This window comes from Anomalospiza imberbis, chromosome 5, assembly GCF_031753505.1.
Source record: "Anomalospiza imberbis isolate Cuckoo-Finch-1a 21T00152 chromosome 5, ASM3175350v1, whole genome shotgun sequence".
Classification (NCBI taxonomy): Eukaryota; Metazoa; Chordata; class Aves; order Passeriformes; family Viduidae; genus Anomalospiza; species Anomalospiza imberbis.
The window spans coordinates 48,341,976-48,356,320 of NC_089685.1; the positions used below are offsets into that span (position 1 = coordinate 48,341,976).

Genomic DNA, 14,345 nt, shown 5'->3' on the forward strand with positions numbered 1-14,345 from the left:
CTTGATGCTGCTGTGGAGAACATCATTCCATTGACTCTGCATTTAACATCCTCATTAATCTGCCTCCCCACAAATGGTTTTCAAGGGCTGGGATAATTAAAGGAATGAGAAGAATATAGTAGCTCTTGAAACAAGGAGTGCAGAGAGGGTTGTGGAAGACACTGGAGGTAATCACAGCAGGGGAGTTTGGTGTAAGAAGAAGTAAAGGGGAATATATTTGTTTAAGGGCTAGTGAGGCAACTTTCACTGCCTAAAGATGGGCTGTGAAGAGGATAGGGCCAAACTCTTCCCAGAGGCAAACAGCAAAAGGTTGTGAAGCAATGGACACAAGCTGCAAAGGAAATTCTGTTTTGACACAAAGAAAAATTCTTCTCCCTTCTCCAGTGCTGTAGTGGGACAGCTGCTTAGAGAGGCTGTAGGACCTCATCTTGGATATTTCTAAACTCAAATGGGCAAGGTCCTGACCCACCTGATCCAGCTTTGACATTGCTTTCTCTGAGTTGGGGATTGTAGTAAATTATTTTCCTAGAAGTCCCTTCAAACATTTTTCCCCAGTGATTCTGTTATATTGATAGATATACCTTGAGAACTGCATTGAACTCATTCTACATCAGTGGAATATAGCTGAAAACTCCATTAAACACAGAGCTTTGACAGGGAAAACCAGAAATCCTTGAGTTTTGCAACCATACCCATTCATATTATCAGCAGTTGCTGTCAAATGATGGGAAGAAGGGATGAATACACTAAGAAATTAGGTTGTGGGAAATGGAAGGGATGTTGGGGACTGATCTAAGTTCCCTGGGACAGATGACTATTTTCAGTTTTTTGGGAAAAATGTGCAACAGAAGATTTTTATTCATGTACTGTTGCTTAACTTGCAACTCTCTCTTTCCTAGCATTTGTCGACGTGGCACGTGGATCTGCAGCAATGGGGAATGCCCAGGTATGTTGACTTCAGTCTTTCCAGGTTTTGACAAATAAGCCTTGCCTATGCCCCTCCCACTCATGCCCCACTTATGTATTTTTTTTTTTTTTACCCCCAAAAGCAAATATTTGTTCTTCCTTGCTCACTCCTGTACAATCCAGTTGGGATTCTACTTTTAAGTTCTTCTCCTGAGACAAGTCAGACATTGCCCTGTGTGGTTTATGTGCAGCAATGAAAAATCCTGTTTGGTGGGAAGGCCATTTCCTGCTTTGATTACCTAGTTTGCCAGTTATAAGGGTCTGTCTGTTCAGAGGATTGGCTTGCAGGTAGGTGAACACTCCTGGCTTTCTCTGACCAGGTACAACTTCTCATTGTACCTTATTGACCATGACAATTCCCTCATGGTCATGTTGCAGCCAGAGCCCCTGGGAGAAAGTGGCTGCACTGCCTTCCATGGGTGCTGGCAGATTGGAGAGGCAGCTCTGCAAATGCAGACTGCGGTTATGGCTGGACAGGAAAACAGCAGATCTGGGGGCTTTGGTGTTTTTTTGTTGAGATGAGATTGTGCAACCCTCACAAGTTGGGGGAATTGCAACAATCTTAAGATGTTCTATCAAAAAGTCTGTCTTTTTCTAGTAACATGAAACTTGCCTGACCCATCAATGCTCCCTTTCCTCCTGCTTTAGACCAAAAGAGCACTTCCTCCAAAGTATCAGCACTTAAAGAAGAGGACGGGTGTGATGTATGCAAATATTTAAAATGGAGATGCCATTTTTAGTGAGCTGTCCCCTGTGCTTGCTCATTAAGGTTCTCTCCAAGTGCAGAGAATCTCACTGTCTAAAATACACCCTCAATCACACAGCCCAGGCTGATTCATTACATCTTTTAGCTAATGGTCAACAGCATGATTACAAACAAGAAATAGTTGCTTTTCTAACTTCAGTTTTTCCTTAGGTTATAGCTTTTAATGTCCTTGCTCCCTGGGCTGTGAGGAATCCTCTGTGGGCCAAATTTTTATCCTTAACTCTGGCCACGTTTTCTTCATAGTAATTATAGAAGTGAAGATAAATCTGGTATTGAGGCTTGCAAACAGATGTTGATATCCAGCTCTGTGCAAGAGGCAATATAGCATTGCAGCCTTTTTCTGAATTAGGAAGCTATCCCAAATGAGCAGAAGTGGAAAAAGAAAGGCAGCTTATTTTTGTACCTTCTGCCAATATATCTAACTCAGTTTTCTGCCAGGCTTGTTCAAGACTGAATGTTGTCTACCTGCAGGCTGTTGTACATGTGCCTGCTAAAAACTATAAGCTGTACTGAGACAGTATGGGAGGGCAGCAAAGCCACACAGGGTGACCAAATTTATATTGTTACCTGTGCTCTTTGTCTCTACTTGAAGTAATGTTGCAGCATATTTTCATTGTTGTTTAGTTGCCATAAATATTTCTAAAATCATGTGTCCAGAAACTTTATGTAGTTACTTGTATAAACTCTAGGTAGTTCTTCTGGCCAAGTTTTTTTTTTTTTTTTCGTGTTTTTTTTTGGTTTTTTTTTTTTTTTTTGGTCAGGAAAGATTGCTTTTATGAAATATTGCTTTTATTGTGGGAGTGAATTGCCCAGCTGTAAATTTGGTGATAAGATGAATCCAAAGCTGGAGCTGGCTGGCACTACCAAGAGGCTTTCAAGCTGACATCATAATGGAAATAACTATGAAGGCAGAAGGTTTCAGGAAATTTCATGGGATGAATTATATCAAACGAAGTAGACAGAGGGACCCATAAAAATAGACTTGGCCACAGAAAAGAAAATTCCCTTTCAGGAGCAATGCCAAAGGCTGGGACTTGTCTTAGATAGCAGTCCTCAGTTCTCTGTGCTTCAAACCTGTCCTCGTTTCCTTGTTGCAGAGAATGCCCTGAAAATCAAACTCCAAGGGATGACAAAGATCCAGGAGATGCTGGACTTAGAGTCAATCAGAGCTGTGCAAGGCTGGGAATCCTCAGGATCTGTACTTTAGCATCAGCTGGTTTAAGATAGTAAACACTGAATAATATGCTGAAGAGGGAAATTTACACATGATGTTCATTAGACAGATCTTCTGTGGGACTCAAAGGCAGCGAAGAGGGATTAAATCATGGAGTTCACCTGCCAGCTTGTAACATTTAACCTTTCTCCAGCCTTCGGCTGGGGATGGCCAGTGTAGACCCAGCACTTGCATTTTGTTCTGGATGAGGAAGTGGATCATCTCTAAGTGTGATGGTCTTCTCATATGGAAGATTTTCTTTGCAAGCTCTGTGGAGTTGGAGCCTTTCTATGTGTTTGCATGACAGGGTACTAAATCCCACCTGTGGTTTTGTTATACTGCCTTCCTGGGATTGAAAAGCCACAACTTATCAAAACACCTTCAAATGTTGGTATGTTTAAATAGCTCCTTTTTCTAGTAGAAAGATGGTCCAGCCAGGTTTTCACATTATTCTGTGAGGACTTTAGATGTAGCTATAGAATTATTTTTAACTTTCTGTTAGTTGAGATGATGGTTCAGGGTGAAGTCCAACATATATTCTACCCTTGGAAGGACTCCCATAGACATTATCTTCCAGCTCTTCATTCTCATAAGGTATTTTATGTTAAAATAACTTATTGGTATTTAAGGCATCCCAACAAAAGAATACAGGCTTTTCCATAGGCACAAATTTCAGCTCTTGACTGCAGCTTATTCTGTGTTCCTCAGCTGTTGTTGGCTCCTCTGTTACTACTGGAAATGCCTTACAGAAATAGTGAGATAAGGATCTTGCTGGTGCTTTCTGGTCTGTGTGGAGCTCGGGCCTTGTACAACCTGTTCCACCAGGGCTGCTCTTCCCTCTCAGAGGCTTGTAGGGGCTGAGCAGGATTTTGCTCAAATCTGGCACTGGGATGATTAATGGCTTTTTGCTTTTTCCAGGGGAATGCTCTGTCACCGGCCAGTCCCATTTCAAAAGCTTTGACAACAAGTATTTCACCTTCAGTGGGATTTGCCAGTACTTATTTGCCAAGGATTGTGTGGAAAATTCCTTCTCTGTAATCATCGAGACAGTGCAGGTAACAGCAGCCTTGGCTGGTGCCTCTGCGCACACTCTTGAGAGAGGGGGCAGGGCTGTGGGACTATGACATGAATTGCAGATGCACAGGCCAACAGAAGTAATTTCCCTATGAGATAATTAGTTTAAATAACAGATACAGTCTTTCTCCTTAGTTAATAAGTGTTTTGCTTCTCCTCACCACCATTCCCTGGAGCTTGCCTGGGGATGGAGACTCGTGATGAGATTTGGAGAATGGGCTGTTGCAGACTCTTTGCCAGCTGAACAAACAAACAGAGGCGAGGGTGCACCCCTTGCCAAGCACCCTGGCTGCTGGTGCCTCCCTAATGCCTGTGGAGAAAGGACATTTCCTTGGACACCAAGCAGAGTGCACTGGCAGAACAGTGCCTTGCATCGTTTCCCATTTAGTCAGATTGGCTGGTGATTTTTTTGTACTCAGACAGCAGCTCCTGACTTTGCTGCCTTCCCAATGGATATGAGAGAGGCAGCTGCAAAGAGGCAGGAAAGGGAGCCAGACTAGTGCAGGGAGGGATGGAGACCCTGAAGAGGAATGTCACAGGGAGGTTACACAGTTGTGAAATGAATCGACCAGTTGTGCTTGGGAAAAGGTAAACCAACCTGGAGACTGAAAAGGACCCTGAGGGAAGGAGAGGGGAAGAAAGGTGATGGGGACAGAGGAACTGAAAGTAGGGAGAGGTGCAATGGAGGAGACTGACAGGAGGGGAGGAGAGTATCAGCCTGTCCAGCAGCACTAGGGAAGTTGCAGGCTTTGGAGAAATGGGCTGTCACAGTTCTCCACACCATCTGCGTCTCCTGCATTAGAGAGCTCTGATAGTGCAGCTCTGAAGTCATCAGTGCTTGGGAACCTGCAGGACAGGTTTCCACTGAAACTTTCCTTTCGAAACGAGGGAGGAGATGTGGGGCCCCTGCAGTCCCTGTTCCTCATCTGATTATCCCACAGACAGGAAAATAAAAACCCCAGGAGTCTCGGGTAATGTGAACTGCGTGGCTGTTTCCCAGGCTGTGTGGGTCAGGTGTCCTTCCTGCCCTTGCCACAGCTCTGGGGCTGATCACTGCCAGGAGTCTGGTGGAACACCCACAGATCCCTTTCCAAGTTTGGAGATGGGGAGCTCAGCCCTGGTGTGTGATTAGCGGGATAATGGAGGGAAGGCTGCCAGCCTGCTGTTTGTGGGATGCAGAAACCAGATCTATAAAACCAGTGTGACACTCAACACCTCCCAAATTAGATGCCAAAGTGCCTTCTGGGACTAAGTCACCAAGAAAGAGAAAACTGGATGTTCGAGGCAGATTTTCCCTTCTCTGCAGTGTGCAGATGATCCTGATGCTGTGTGCACTCGCTCCGCTTCTGTCCGGATCCGGGATATGGACAACAGCATCATTAAAATGAAACACGGAGGAGGAGTTGCGCTGAATGGACAGGACATACAGATCCCTTTGCTGCAAGGTGTGTTCACACGGGCTGACTCTGGCCAGCCACTGAAAAGCTCCTGCTTAGTAGTGGTTTTAGACATGCCTTAGCCCAGCTTAATCAAAGAGTGTTTTCAATGCCAAACTCGCTTGCAGTCTCTTCCAGAGGCTCTGTCATTTCAGCTTCTCTCCATGCAGCAGACAGATCTTGACTTGGCTCCTCTAAAATCAGGAGAATTAAGCTGGTCTGCACTTGTGAGATTTGTGAAAATCACTGTTGGTCTATACTTTTAAAGATCATCTTGTTCCAATCCCCTGCCTTAGGCAGAGACATCTTCCACTATCCCAGGTTGCTCAGAGCCCCATCCAACCTGGCCTTGGACACTTCCAGGGACCGGGCAGCCGCAGCTTCTCTGGGCAACCTGTGCCAGGGCCTCAGCACCCTCACAGGGAAGAATTCCTTCCTGATATCCAATCTAAACCTGCTCTCTGTCAACATAAAGCCATTTCCCATTGTCCTGTCACTAGATCTTGTAAAAGCTCACTGGCACCCTGTGGTTGCCTTCAGGTGACCTCCGTGTCCAGCGCATGGTGAGGAGTTCAGTTCGCCTCACCTATGGGGATGATCTGCAGATTGACTGGGATGGTCATGGAGAACTCCTAGTGAAGGTATGTTTTCTGTCTGTCTTATTTCTGCCTGTTTGCCCTCTCTCTCATTCCACCCAAGTATGTACAAAGATTTTCTTGTCTGAAGTCAAAAATTGCTTTATGTTGCATGTTAGACATTCCTTTCTCTTTTGCTACCCCCAGACTAATATACAGGTTCTTTTGTATTCCAGAAACACTTCCTCTTAGAGCAGCTTGGTGGCTTTTTCTCCTCCCTTTTTTTTTCTTTTGTATGTGTGCGCAATGACAGCCATTATTAACCATGAACCACTTTGTGTTTTGTCCAGCAGATATCCTCCAAACTGGAGTTTTGTTTTTGTTTGCTTTGACTGCCCTGTCTAAACCAACAGATGTGAATGACTTAAAATAAGGGAAGGAAAGGCCCCCAGAGACACAGTTACTCATATTTTCCAGGAAATAGAAATCAGCTTATAGGAGATGTGTTGTGGGCTCCTTCTACTGTGAGGAATATTTGAAGTCAGCCTCGATTAACAATTAGGTTTTGTTGGTGCTGCAGACACAGCAAAGTGTAGAAAAACCAAGCCAGGATTTACAGACATGATCTGTAAGGAAGCTGTAAGCACAGCCCTGCTGCCTTTGAACTCCCCTTTTAGTAGAGGTCCGCTCACTGAGAAGAGTCTTGCCAAGAAAACCAGTTTTCCTGGGATTTTCTGCCGAGTGGTAAACACTGCATTCCTTGAACCATGGCATAGCTTTTGCATTCTCCTTGCCTGCCCCAAAATCTGGTTTAAATGTCATGTCTGGCACAGCACAAAGGGTTATGAAAGCCAATTCAGAACTGAGTTCAAAAGTTGAAAAGAAAACAGGTAAGAAAGGTCTGGAATAATTTTAGAAAGCATCTGTGGGTTTGTGGTTGTTGTTTTGATTTAACCTGTATCTCTGTGCTCTGAGGGTCCTAAAAGTTCTTTTGGGGCTTAGAATAATTCACTTCAGTCCCTTGGCACATCTCAGGAGTTTTGGTTTTCCTCAGTATTCCAAGTATTTTTCTCCCTGGTCAGAGACCCATATAACCAGGCAAGTTTTTTGTCCCACTGCAAACAAACCAAATTTTCTGCTCCAGATCCTCTACCCATAAAAGCAGTGGAAATTTCTCTAGTTGTCTGCTTCTTCCCTTGCTGGGCATCTAAAACATCTATTTAATTGCTTTTGGAGAGTTATTTTATGCTGGATTTGGAGACTGACCTGTTGCCAAGTATTCCTGACAATAACTGGAGGAAGTGATACACTTCCATTACCTTGTTCTGGCAAAAAATCTTCCTGTGTTCCTCAAGAAGGCTCTCCTTTCTGTGACTGCCTGATATTTGTGATTTGAGCTTCCACTCCAAAATACTCCACAATCTGGACTTGTGTGAGTCACTGCTCCATCTGCAGAGTACATGAAAGAGTAGTAATACTCTTACTATTTATTTATTTTAGAATATTTATTCTCTAATTGTTCTTTTTGATGCTCCATATTTGTTCTCTGACCACCATGTTTGAATGCTGGGTAGTATTAGGTTATATTTTGGAGGATGCTTTTTATTTATACAGAAAAACTGTTTTCTTTGAAAATGTGTATTTTTCTAACTTTTTTGTTTGTTTGTTTCACTGGTTACTCCTGCAAGCCTGCCTAAACTAGCACTCAGCTACATGGATACAGAGGGCTAATGTAGCATCAGAGCTCCTGTGCTTGTAATGTACCTGCAATGTACATTACAAACAGAAACTAACAGAAACTGACAGTTCCTACTAAAATAAAAGGTATTGGTGCCTTTGTGATGCAGATGTTGCTTAGGAGATTTCTCCCTGTTTACCTCTAGGTTTAGGGTCATCTTTCAGCTGCCCCTTGATTTGCAGCAGGAATAAAACAGGGTGAAAAGTGCACCTGCTCTGTGGATTGCTGGAAATTCTGCTTTTAGTGTGCTTGAAGTTCCTCTGGGCAGGAGGAAGTTCTAATGTGAGGTAGCTTTAGGGGGTATTAGTTTATTCCTTATTTTATCCAGGGTCCTCAGTGTTGAGGGGAACATCTCCAATATTGCCTCAATATTGTGATAAACCAGCCTGTTTAAATTTCCTTCATCATCCAACTTTCCTTTACAATGTGAAATGCTTCCAGGTGCCATTGGAATGGCATGAAGAGAAATGCAACCCCCACTGTTGCCTTGCTCATTTATATGAATGAAGGGCGAGAACAGGGAAAGACTAAGCTAGACTGCTGATCAAGACATAAAAATAAGCTATTTTTCTCTTAGTCACCTTCTGAAATTCACTGTACTGTGCAAAAATTGTCCTGCAGCTACTAATAGTAGCAATTCTGTTAGAAGTTTGAAAATATAGTACAATGGCATTGTGTCTGTAGCATTTTGATGTGTGTTCGAGAATTTTCTGGACTGTTAAATTGTGTATGGTTCATTCCTTAAAAAATCTTGCTCTACAGTGGTAACCTGTTCTGGAAAATGACCAGGCTAATGTTGTGCTCCTTAGGTGTCCCCAGTCTACTCTGAAAGGATGTGTGGGCTGTGTGGAAATTATGATGGGAACCGAGGGGATGATTTTCTTACACCTTCTGGCATGGTGGAATCCCTTCTGGAAGACTTTGGAAACTCCTGGAAGCTCAATGCAGACTGCCAGGACTTGTTAAAACAAGACAGTGACCCCTGCAACCTCAATCCTCATTTAGGTAGTGAACCCTATCCAAAATTAACATGTGCTGCAAATGGTGATCTTCCATTTACATAAAAAAGGAAAATAAAGAAAAAGAGAATAAACTAATGTTGCATACATTACTACCAGGGTGGCTGTATTGTATGTTTTTAACAACCAAATAAACAACAGCAACCAAAAAAAACCCCTGCACACAGAGACTTGTATTGATACAGGCTTTGTAAGCAAAACGTCATATTTTGTGAAAATTGAGAACAAAAATTAGTTTAATTTTGCAAATATAAAAAGGCAGCAGAAAGCAAAGGCCCTGTAAAAGGAATTACAGCACCAGAAATAGTGCTAACAGATTATAAAAGCATTGCTTTTCCTTGATTTGTTTTACTAGTGAAACATTATTCTTTCAGTAGAGCTCATGACATATGAGCTATGGTGCTATCTGTGCCTGCCTGATCCTGTTTTATTCTTGTGGGGTTTGTTTGGGTTTTTTTTTTTTTTTTTTTTGTCTTATAAAAGGAAGAGAAAATGCTTACTGTGGCTCCTCTGGCTTTCCTTGAAAGCCATGTTGATTGATTGATTCAGTGTGAGCATGTAATTTTTCTCTTTTTAGCCAAATATGCTGAGGATTCCTGCTCAGTTCTGATGTCTCCTGCCTTTGAACCTTGTCACCATGAAGTGTGTCCCACTCCCTACATGAAGAACTGCCGCTTTGATGTTTGCTCCTGCTCCAGTGGGAAGGATTGCCTGTGCTCTGCCATTGCTAATTATGCAGCAGCCTGTGCCAGGAAAAATGTCCTGGTGGAGTGGAGACAACCCGACTTCTGCCGTAAGTGCACTGCTGTTCAAACCCACTCATTGTCCTCCTCCTGCAGGAATTTTTCTAGCAACATTGTGTGAAAGATCGAGAATGAGATGCCAGATTTTCCTTAGCCAAATGATGAGAGTAAATCTTTCCTCCACACTGGTAAGGATGCAAAAGGTGTTCCCAGGGACTGCTCAGCACTGGGGGAGAGAAGCGTTGATCTCACACAGATCCACAGATCTTTTCTCTGGATTTCCATTTTCAGTTACTCACCTGGAAACTTTCTGAATGTCCTAGGGTAGGAATCTCCCAAGTGGTTTGTCATAATCCATGAACTGCCTTTTTCTGAGGCCCAAGCTTCCCAGGTCCTGACCTCATCAATGACTCCTGAGCATGGGGTTATGAAGGAAGCACAAAAGGGCAGGACAAACTTGTATCAGAAGAGAATTTTGGCAGTCTTGTGGCACCACCCCTGCTCACAGCAAGGCTAAATTACTGTAGGTTGCCTGAGGTTTTGTCCAGAAAAATTTTGAGTATCTCCAAAAAATGGAGGTACCACAGCCTCTCTGACATCTCTCTCTCTTATCCAGGACAAGATTAATAGCCAACTTGCCAAGAGGTTGGAGCAGAAGAGTCCAACACTTTTAATTTTTTTATTTCTCTCTTAGGTCAATGTGGTAGTAAAAAATCCATTGCCATGTAATTTTGATTGAGCACAGACATACTTTTTCCATAAATATTTGTGAAGTGAATGTTTTCCCATTTTCCTGAGCAACTTTGTTATTAAGGAAAGAAGACAATTGAAAAATTTGGGGGAAAGAATGCGTGCTTGGCAGCTCTCCAAATTTGTTCTGTTACTTTTACCCAAGCAGAGGGTGGGAAAAACATTTATAAACTGGGTGTGTAAAAAGTGGAAAACAGAGAGATCTCTGGCCTTTGACCTGGTAGGGTCTACAAGGTCAGTAACCACAACTTTTGCAGACTGGAAAGTGCTTGCTGCAAATGAGAAAAAACCTAGTTTATATTAAACTGCTGCATGGTTTTATAATATTTTACCTAGTTTATGTAAATGTTCAGGTAGTGGAACAGTAATGTAATAAAAACCCTTTCAGAACTCTGCAGGTCTGGAGGCTGAAAGAAAGAGCAGTGATAATGCCCCATTGCTCTTTCTGTAATTGAACAAGTCAATTTTCACAATTAATCTTTAATAGTGCAGAGCTGCTTCTTCCTTTCTGTACATTACAGAGAGCTTTGTGCTCTCACAAAGTGATGATTTCCCTGATTGCAGATCCATCAGCCCCCATTAAATAATCCTGGTGCCCTAGACATCTCCTAACACGTGAAGGAGAGCAATCCCTCTTTCTTAATGGGTTTGAGATGTGAGTGTGCAGGTTGTGTAATTTGTGCTGATGGCCCAGTGCACTAAATGTGTGTTCCACCACTACCTTCATCCCCCGAGATTTGGTTTCTTGGGAAATGACTTGACAAGTGCTTGCTTGATTTGGAGTGGATAAGTGTCAGGGAGCAAAGTCATTAGTGTAGCACAGCATTTCTGCTGTGTGCCAAGCTACCGAGTGCATTCAGCTCCCCTATCTTTGACATTGTTTTAGTTGCAGTTTGATTATTTAAGACCTGACTCATACCCCCGTAACCCACCATGAATAAGCACCAGAGCCAATCCCTTCATGCTGCATGGGAGGGAGCAGACAGGCCACACAGTCAAGGGCTGTGTCTCTTGTGCAGCTGCACGTAGAAAATTGGTTAAAACCCAGGCTGAATGGCTGAGCCCAGAGAGTGGTGGTGAATGGAGTTAAACCCAGCTGGGGGCTGGTCACCAGTGGTGTTCCCCAGGGCTCAGTAGTTGGGCCAGTTTTATTTAATATTTTAATAAAGGACCTGGGTGGGGGGATCGAGTGCATCCTCAGTCAGTTCATGGACAGCAGCCAGCGGGGTGGGAGTGTGGATCTGCTGGAGGGCAGGAAGGCTCTGCAGAGGGATCTGGACAGGCTGGATCCATGGGCCCAGGCCAGTGCTCTGAGGCTCAACACGGCCAAGGGCCCGGTCCTGCCTTGGCTCACACCAAGCCCCTGCAGCTCCAGGCTGGGCAGAGGGGCTGGGAAGCTGGGAAAGGCCCTGGGGGTGCTGGGGACAGCGGCTGGACAGGAGCCAGGTGTGCCCAGGGGGGCAGGAGGCCAATGGCACCTGGGCTGTGCCAGCCATGGGGTGGCAGCAGGGCCAGGGCAGTGACTGTCCCCTGTGCTGGCACTGCTGGGGCCACACCTCAGATCCTGGGGCACTGCTGGGAACCTCAGGACAAGAAAGACATGGAGGGGCTGGAGCGTGTCCAGAGAAGGGAACGGAGCTGGGGAAGGGGCTGGAGCACCAGGAGGGGCTGAGGGAGCTGGCTGCCAGAGTTCCCAGGGGTGTGTGCTAGAAGAGAGTAGGGCTTATCACATCATTCTGCAGCAATGACAAGAGGAAGAGCTTTCTCTGTAACCATTTAATCTTGGTTTCAGAAAGGTACAAATGTGCCAACTTCATTTGCAGCTGCTTCCCTGAACATCGTTCCTCATCGCCTTACAGCTGTTTGCTGTGGAAGGCTGCTACAAAGGACAGTGTAACTCCTGGTTATCAGGAGGCCTGTTAAATTCAAACTCTTGATAAAACAAGCCCGTTTTTTGTCTTCTACAATGTGTTGTCATAGCTGCCACCTAGTGCTGATGCTGATGTGTGCAGAGGTGAATGCCTCAAAATCAGCCCTGTAGAAGTGAAGGTTTTAAAAACGAAGAAGCCAAAATGGCTCCAAAGGCCATAATTAGTTTCCATATCAAAGAATTCATCATCAAAAATTGTTAGTATCAAGGTTTGGTGCCACTGTCCTCTGGAGCCCAGGCTAGCTCCAAGATGGTCCGAGGGCAATGGCAAGAGTGGGGAACTGACCAGGTTAGGGTATTGCCTGAGCCAGAACCTCTGAGCCAAATGCCCAGCACTGGAGACCCCTGGAGCTGCAACGAGGATCAGATAAAGAAGGCAGGAGAGGCGCTCTTGCGGTGTGAAGTCCAGCAGGTTTATTAGGTGAGGTGAGGGAAGGGTTACATGGGAGAGGAGAGCTGAAGGGAACAAAGGCAAGGAGAGCTCCAAGCACTGCTGTGCATGAGTTTTTAAAATGTCACAAAACAGGGGGTGGACACAATGAGACAACCAATGAGCAACTCTTTGGGTGTGGTTTTCAGGGATGCCACAAATCAAGGTAAGGGAAGGAGAGAGGGTTCAATCTGAGATTGGTCTAAGAGGTGAGGAACAGGGAACTTTCTAGAACAATGGGTAGTGTTTAGGTTGACAGACAGGGCAAAGGGGTGGGGTTGCCTTGACAGGCAGGGAAGGGTCTGAAAGGAAGGGAGGAGATTATTTGAGGGACACTGGGTAGGAGGGTACAACTTAGGGAGAACATGGAGGATAACAGAATGTACCACTTTAACAATCAACCTAATAGAGCTTATTAAAATAAACACGAACTGCAACAGTTTGGCTCCATGATTGCTAAATTACTTCATTATTTGCACCTGTTTCCATAGAAATCACAGAGTGCTTCTGGGATGTGAGGCTGTTGAGTACTGCAGCCCTCCTGTTTACCAAAGCAAAAAATATTTTTCTACTACTTTTCTACTTACTTTGATCAAATAGTCCCTAAAGATGTTGCAAAGGAAGAGAGGAGTATGTGTTTGTGGCACTCTTAATGCATGGGATCATGGAATGGGTTTGGGTTGGAAGGGACCTTACAGACCATGTCATTCCAACTCCCTGCCATGGGCAGGGACACCTTCCACTAGCCCAAGTTTTTCCAAGACCCATGCAGCCTGGCCTTGGACACTTCCAGGGATGCGGCAGCCACAACTTCTCTGGGCAACCTGTGCCAGGGCCTCACCACCCTCACAGGAAAGAATTCCTTCCTACCATCCAATCTAAACCTCCTCTCTGTCAGTGTGAAGACATTCCCCCTTGTCCTGTCATTCCAGGCCCTTGCCAAGAGAGTCTCTCCATCTTTTTTGTAGGTTCCCTTCAGGATAGCTTCAGTAAGGTTATCCTGACTGTGATCCAGATAATAACAGAGGTTGGATCGAGCTTGTGTTTCATGTTCTGGGCAAAATTTTGTGGCTGGATTTCCATCACAGTGCAGAGTAGTCCAGTCCTGACAATTATTGGGAATTTCCATTAGTAAGGTTTTGTTTGTGTGTATATATAAGCAGTGCCTTAGGCTACGCCAGTGCTGCAGTTAAGGAGGGATGGTGTAACACTCCATTGATGAGTAAATTGAGCAAACACCTTTTAATCCCAAGCTTCCCAGTCTGTTTTAGGCAGCTTATCCTTTAGATGGATTTGGATCAAATGCTCTTCTCCCTCATGTGTTTCACCAGCAATGGCCTGTCCTGAGGGCCAGGTGTACCAGCAGTGTGGGACGCCGTGCAACCAGACGTGCCAGTCCCTGTCCTACCCAGAGGAAGACTGTGAGCAAATGTGCTTGGAGGGGTGCTACTGTCCCCCTGGGCACTACCTGGATGAGCATGAGCAGTGTGTGCCCAAGTCCCAGTGCTCCTGTTACTATGATGGGGAGATCTTCCAGCCAGAGGATGTCTTCTCGGATCATCACTCCATGTGGTAAGTGCACTGCTCGTAACCCTTCCCTACATACCATTGCTCCAGTTTTTGGAGGGCTTGAGTTGTTAACTGAGTGAGTTCCTGTGCATCCCTTGAAACTAGTTAAAGAAAAGATAAGATTTTGCCTCCAAGA

The 14,345-nt window shown here is 44.6% G+C and overlaps 1 protein-coding gene across 3 annotated transcripts in view; it reads left to right on the forward strand.

Moving 5' to 3' along the window:
- The window catches only part of VWF (von Willebrand factor), a 134,241-nt gene that overhangs the window by 40,675 nt on the left and 79,221 nt on the right, over window positions 1-14,345 (forward strand). For all 3 annotated transcript variants that reach the window (XM_068190569.1, XM_068190570.1, XM_068190568.1), the window contains 7 exons: window positions 900-946; window positions 3,864-4,000; window positions 5,326-5,464; window positions 5,996-6,096; window positions 8,578-8,773; window positions 9,365-9,580; window positions 13,972-14,212. In XM_068190569.1, the coding sequence (XP_068046670.1) occupies window positions 900-946; window positions 3,864-4,000; window positions 5,326-5,464; window positions 5,996-6,096; window positions 8,578-8,773; window positions 9,365-9,580; window positions 13,972-14,212 (1,077 nt within the window). The remainder of the gene's footprint in view (window positions 1-899; window positions 947-3,863; window positions 4,001-5,325; window positions 5,465-5,995; window positions 6,097-8,577; window positions 8,774-9,364; window positions 9,581-13,971; window positions 14,213-14,345) is intronic.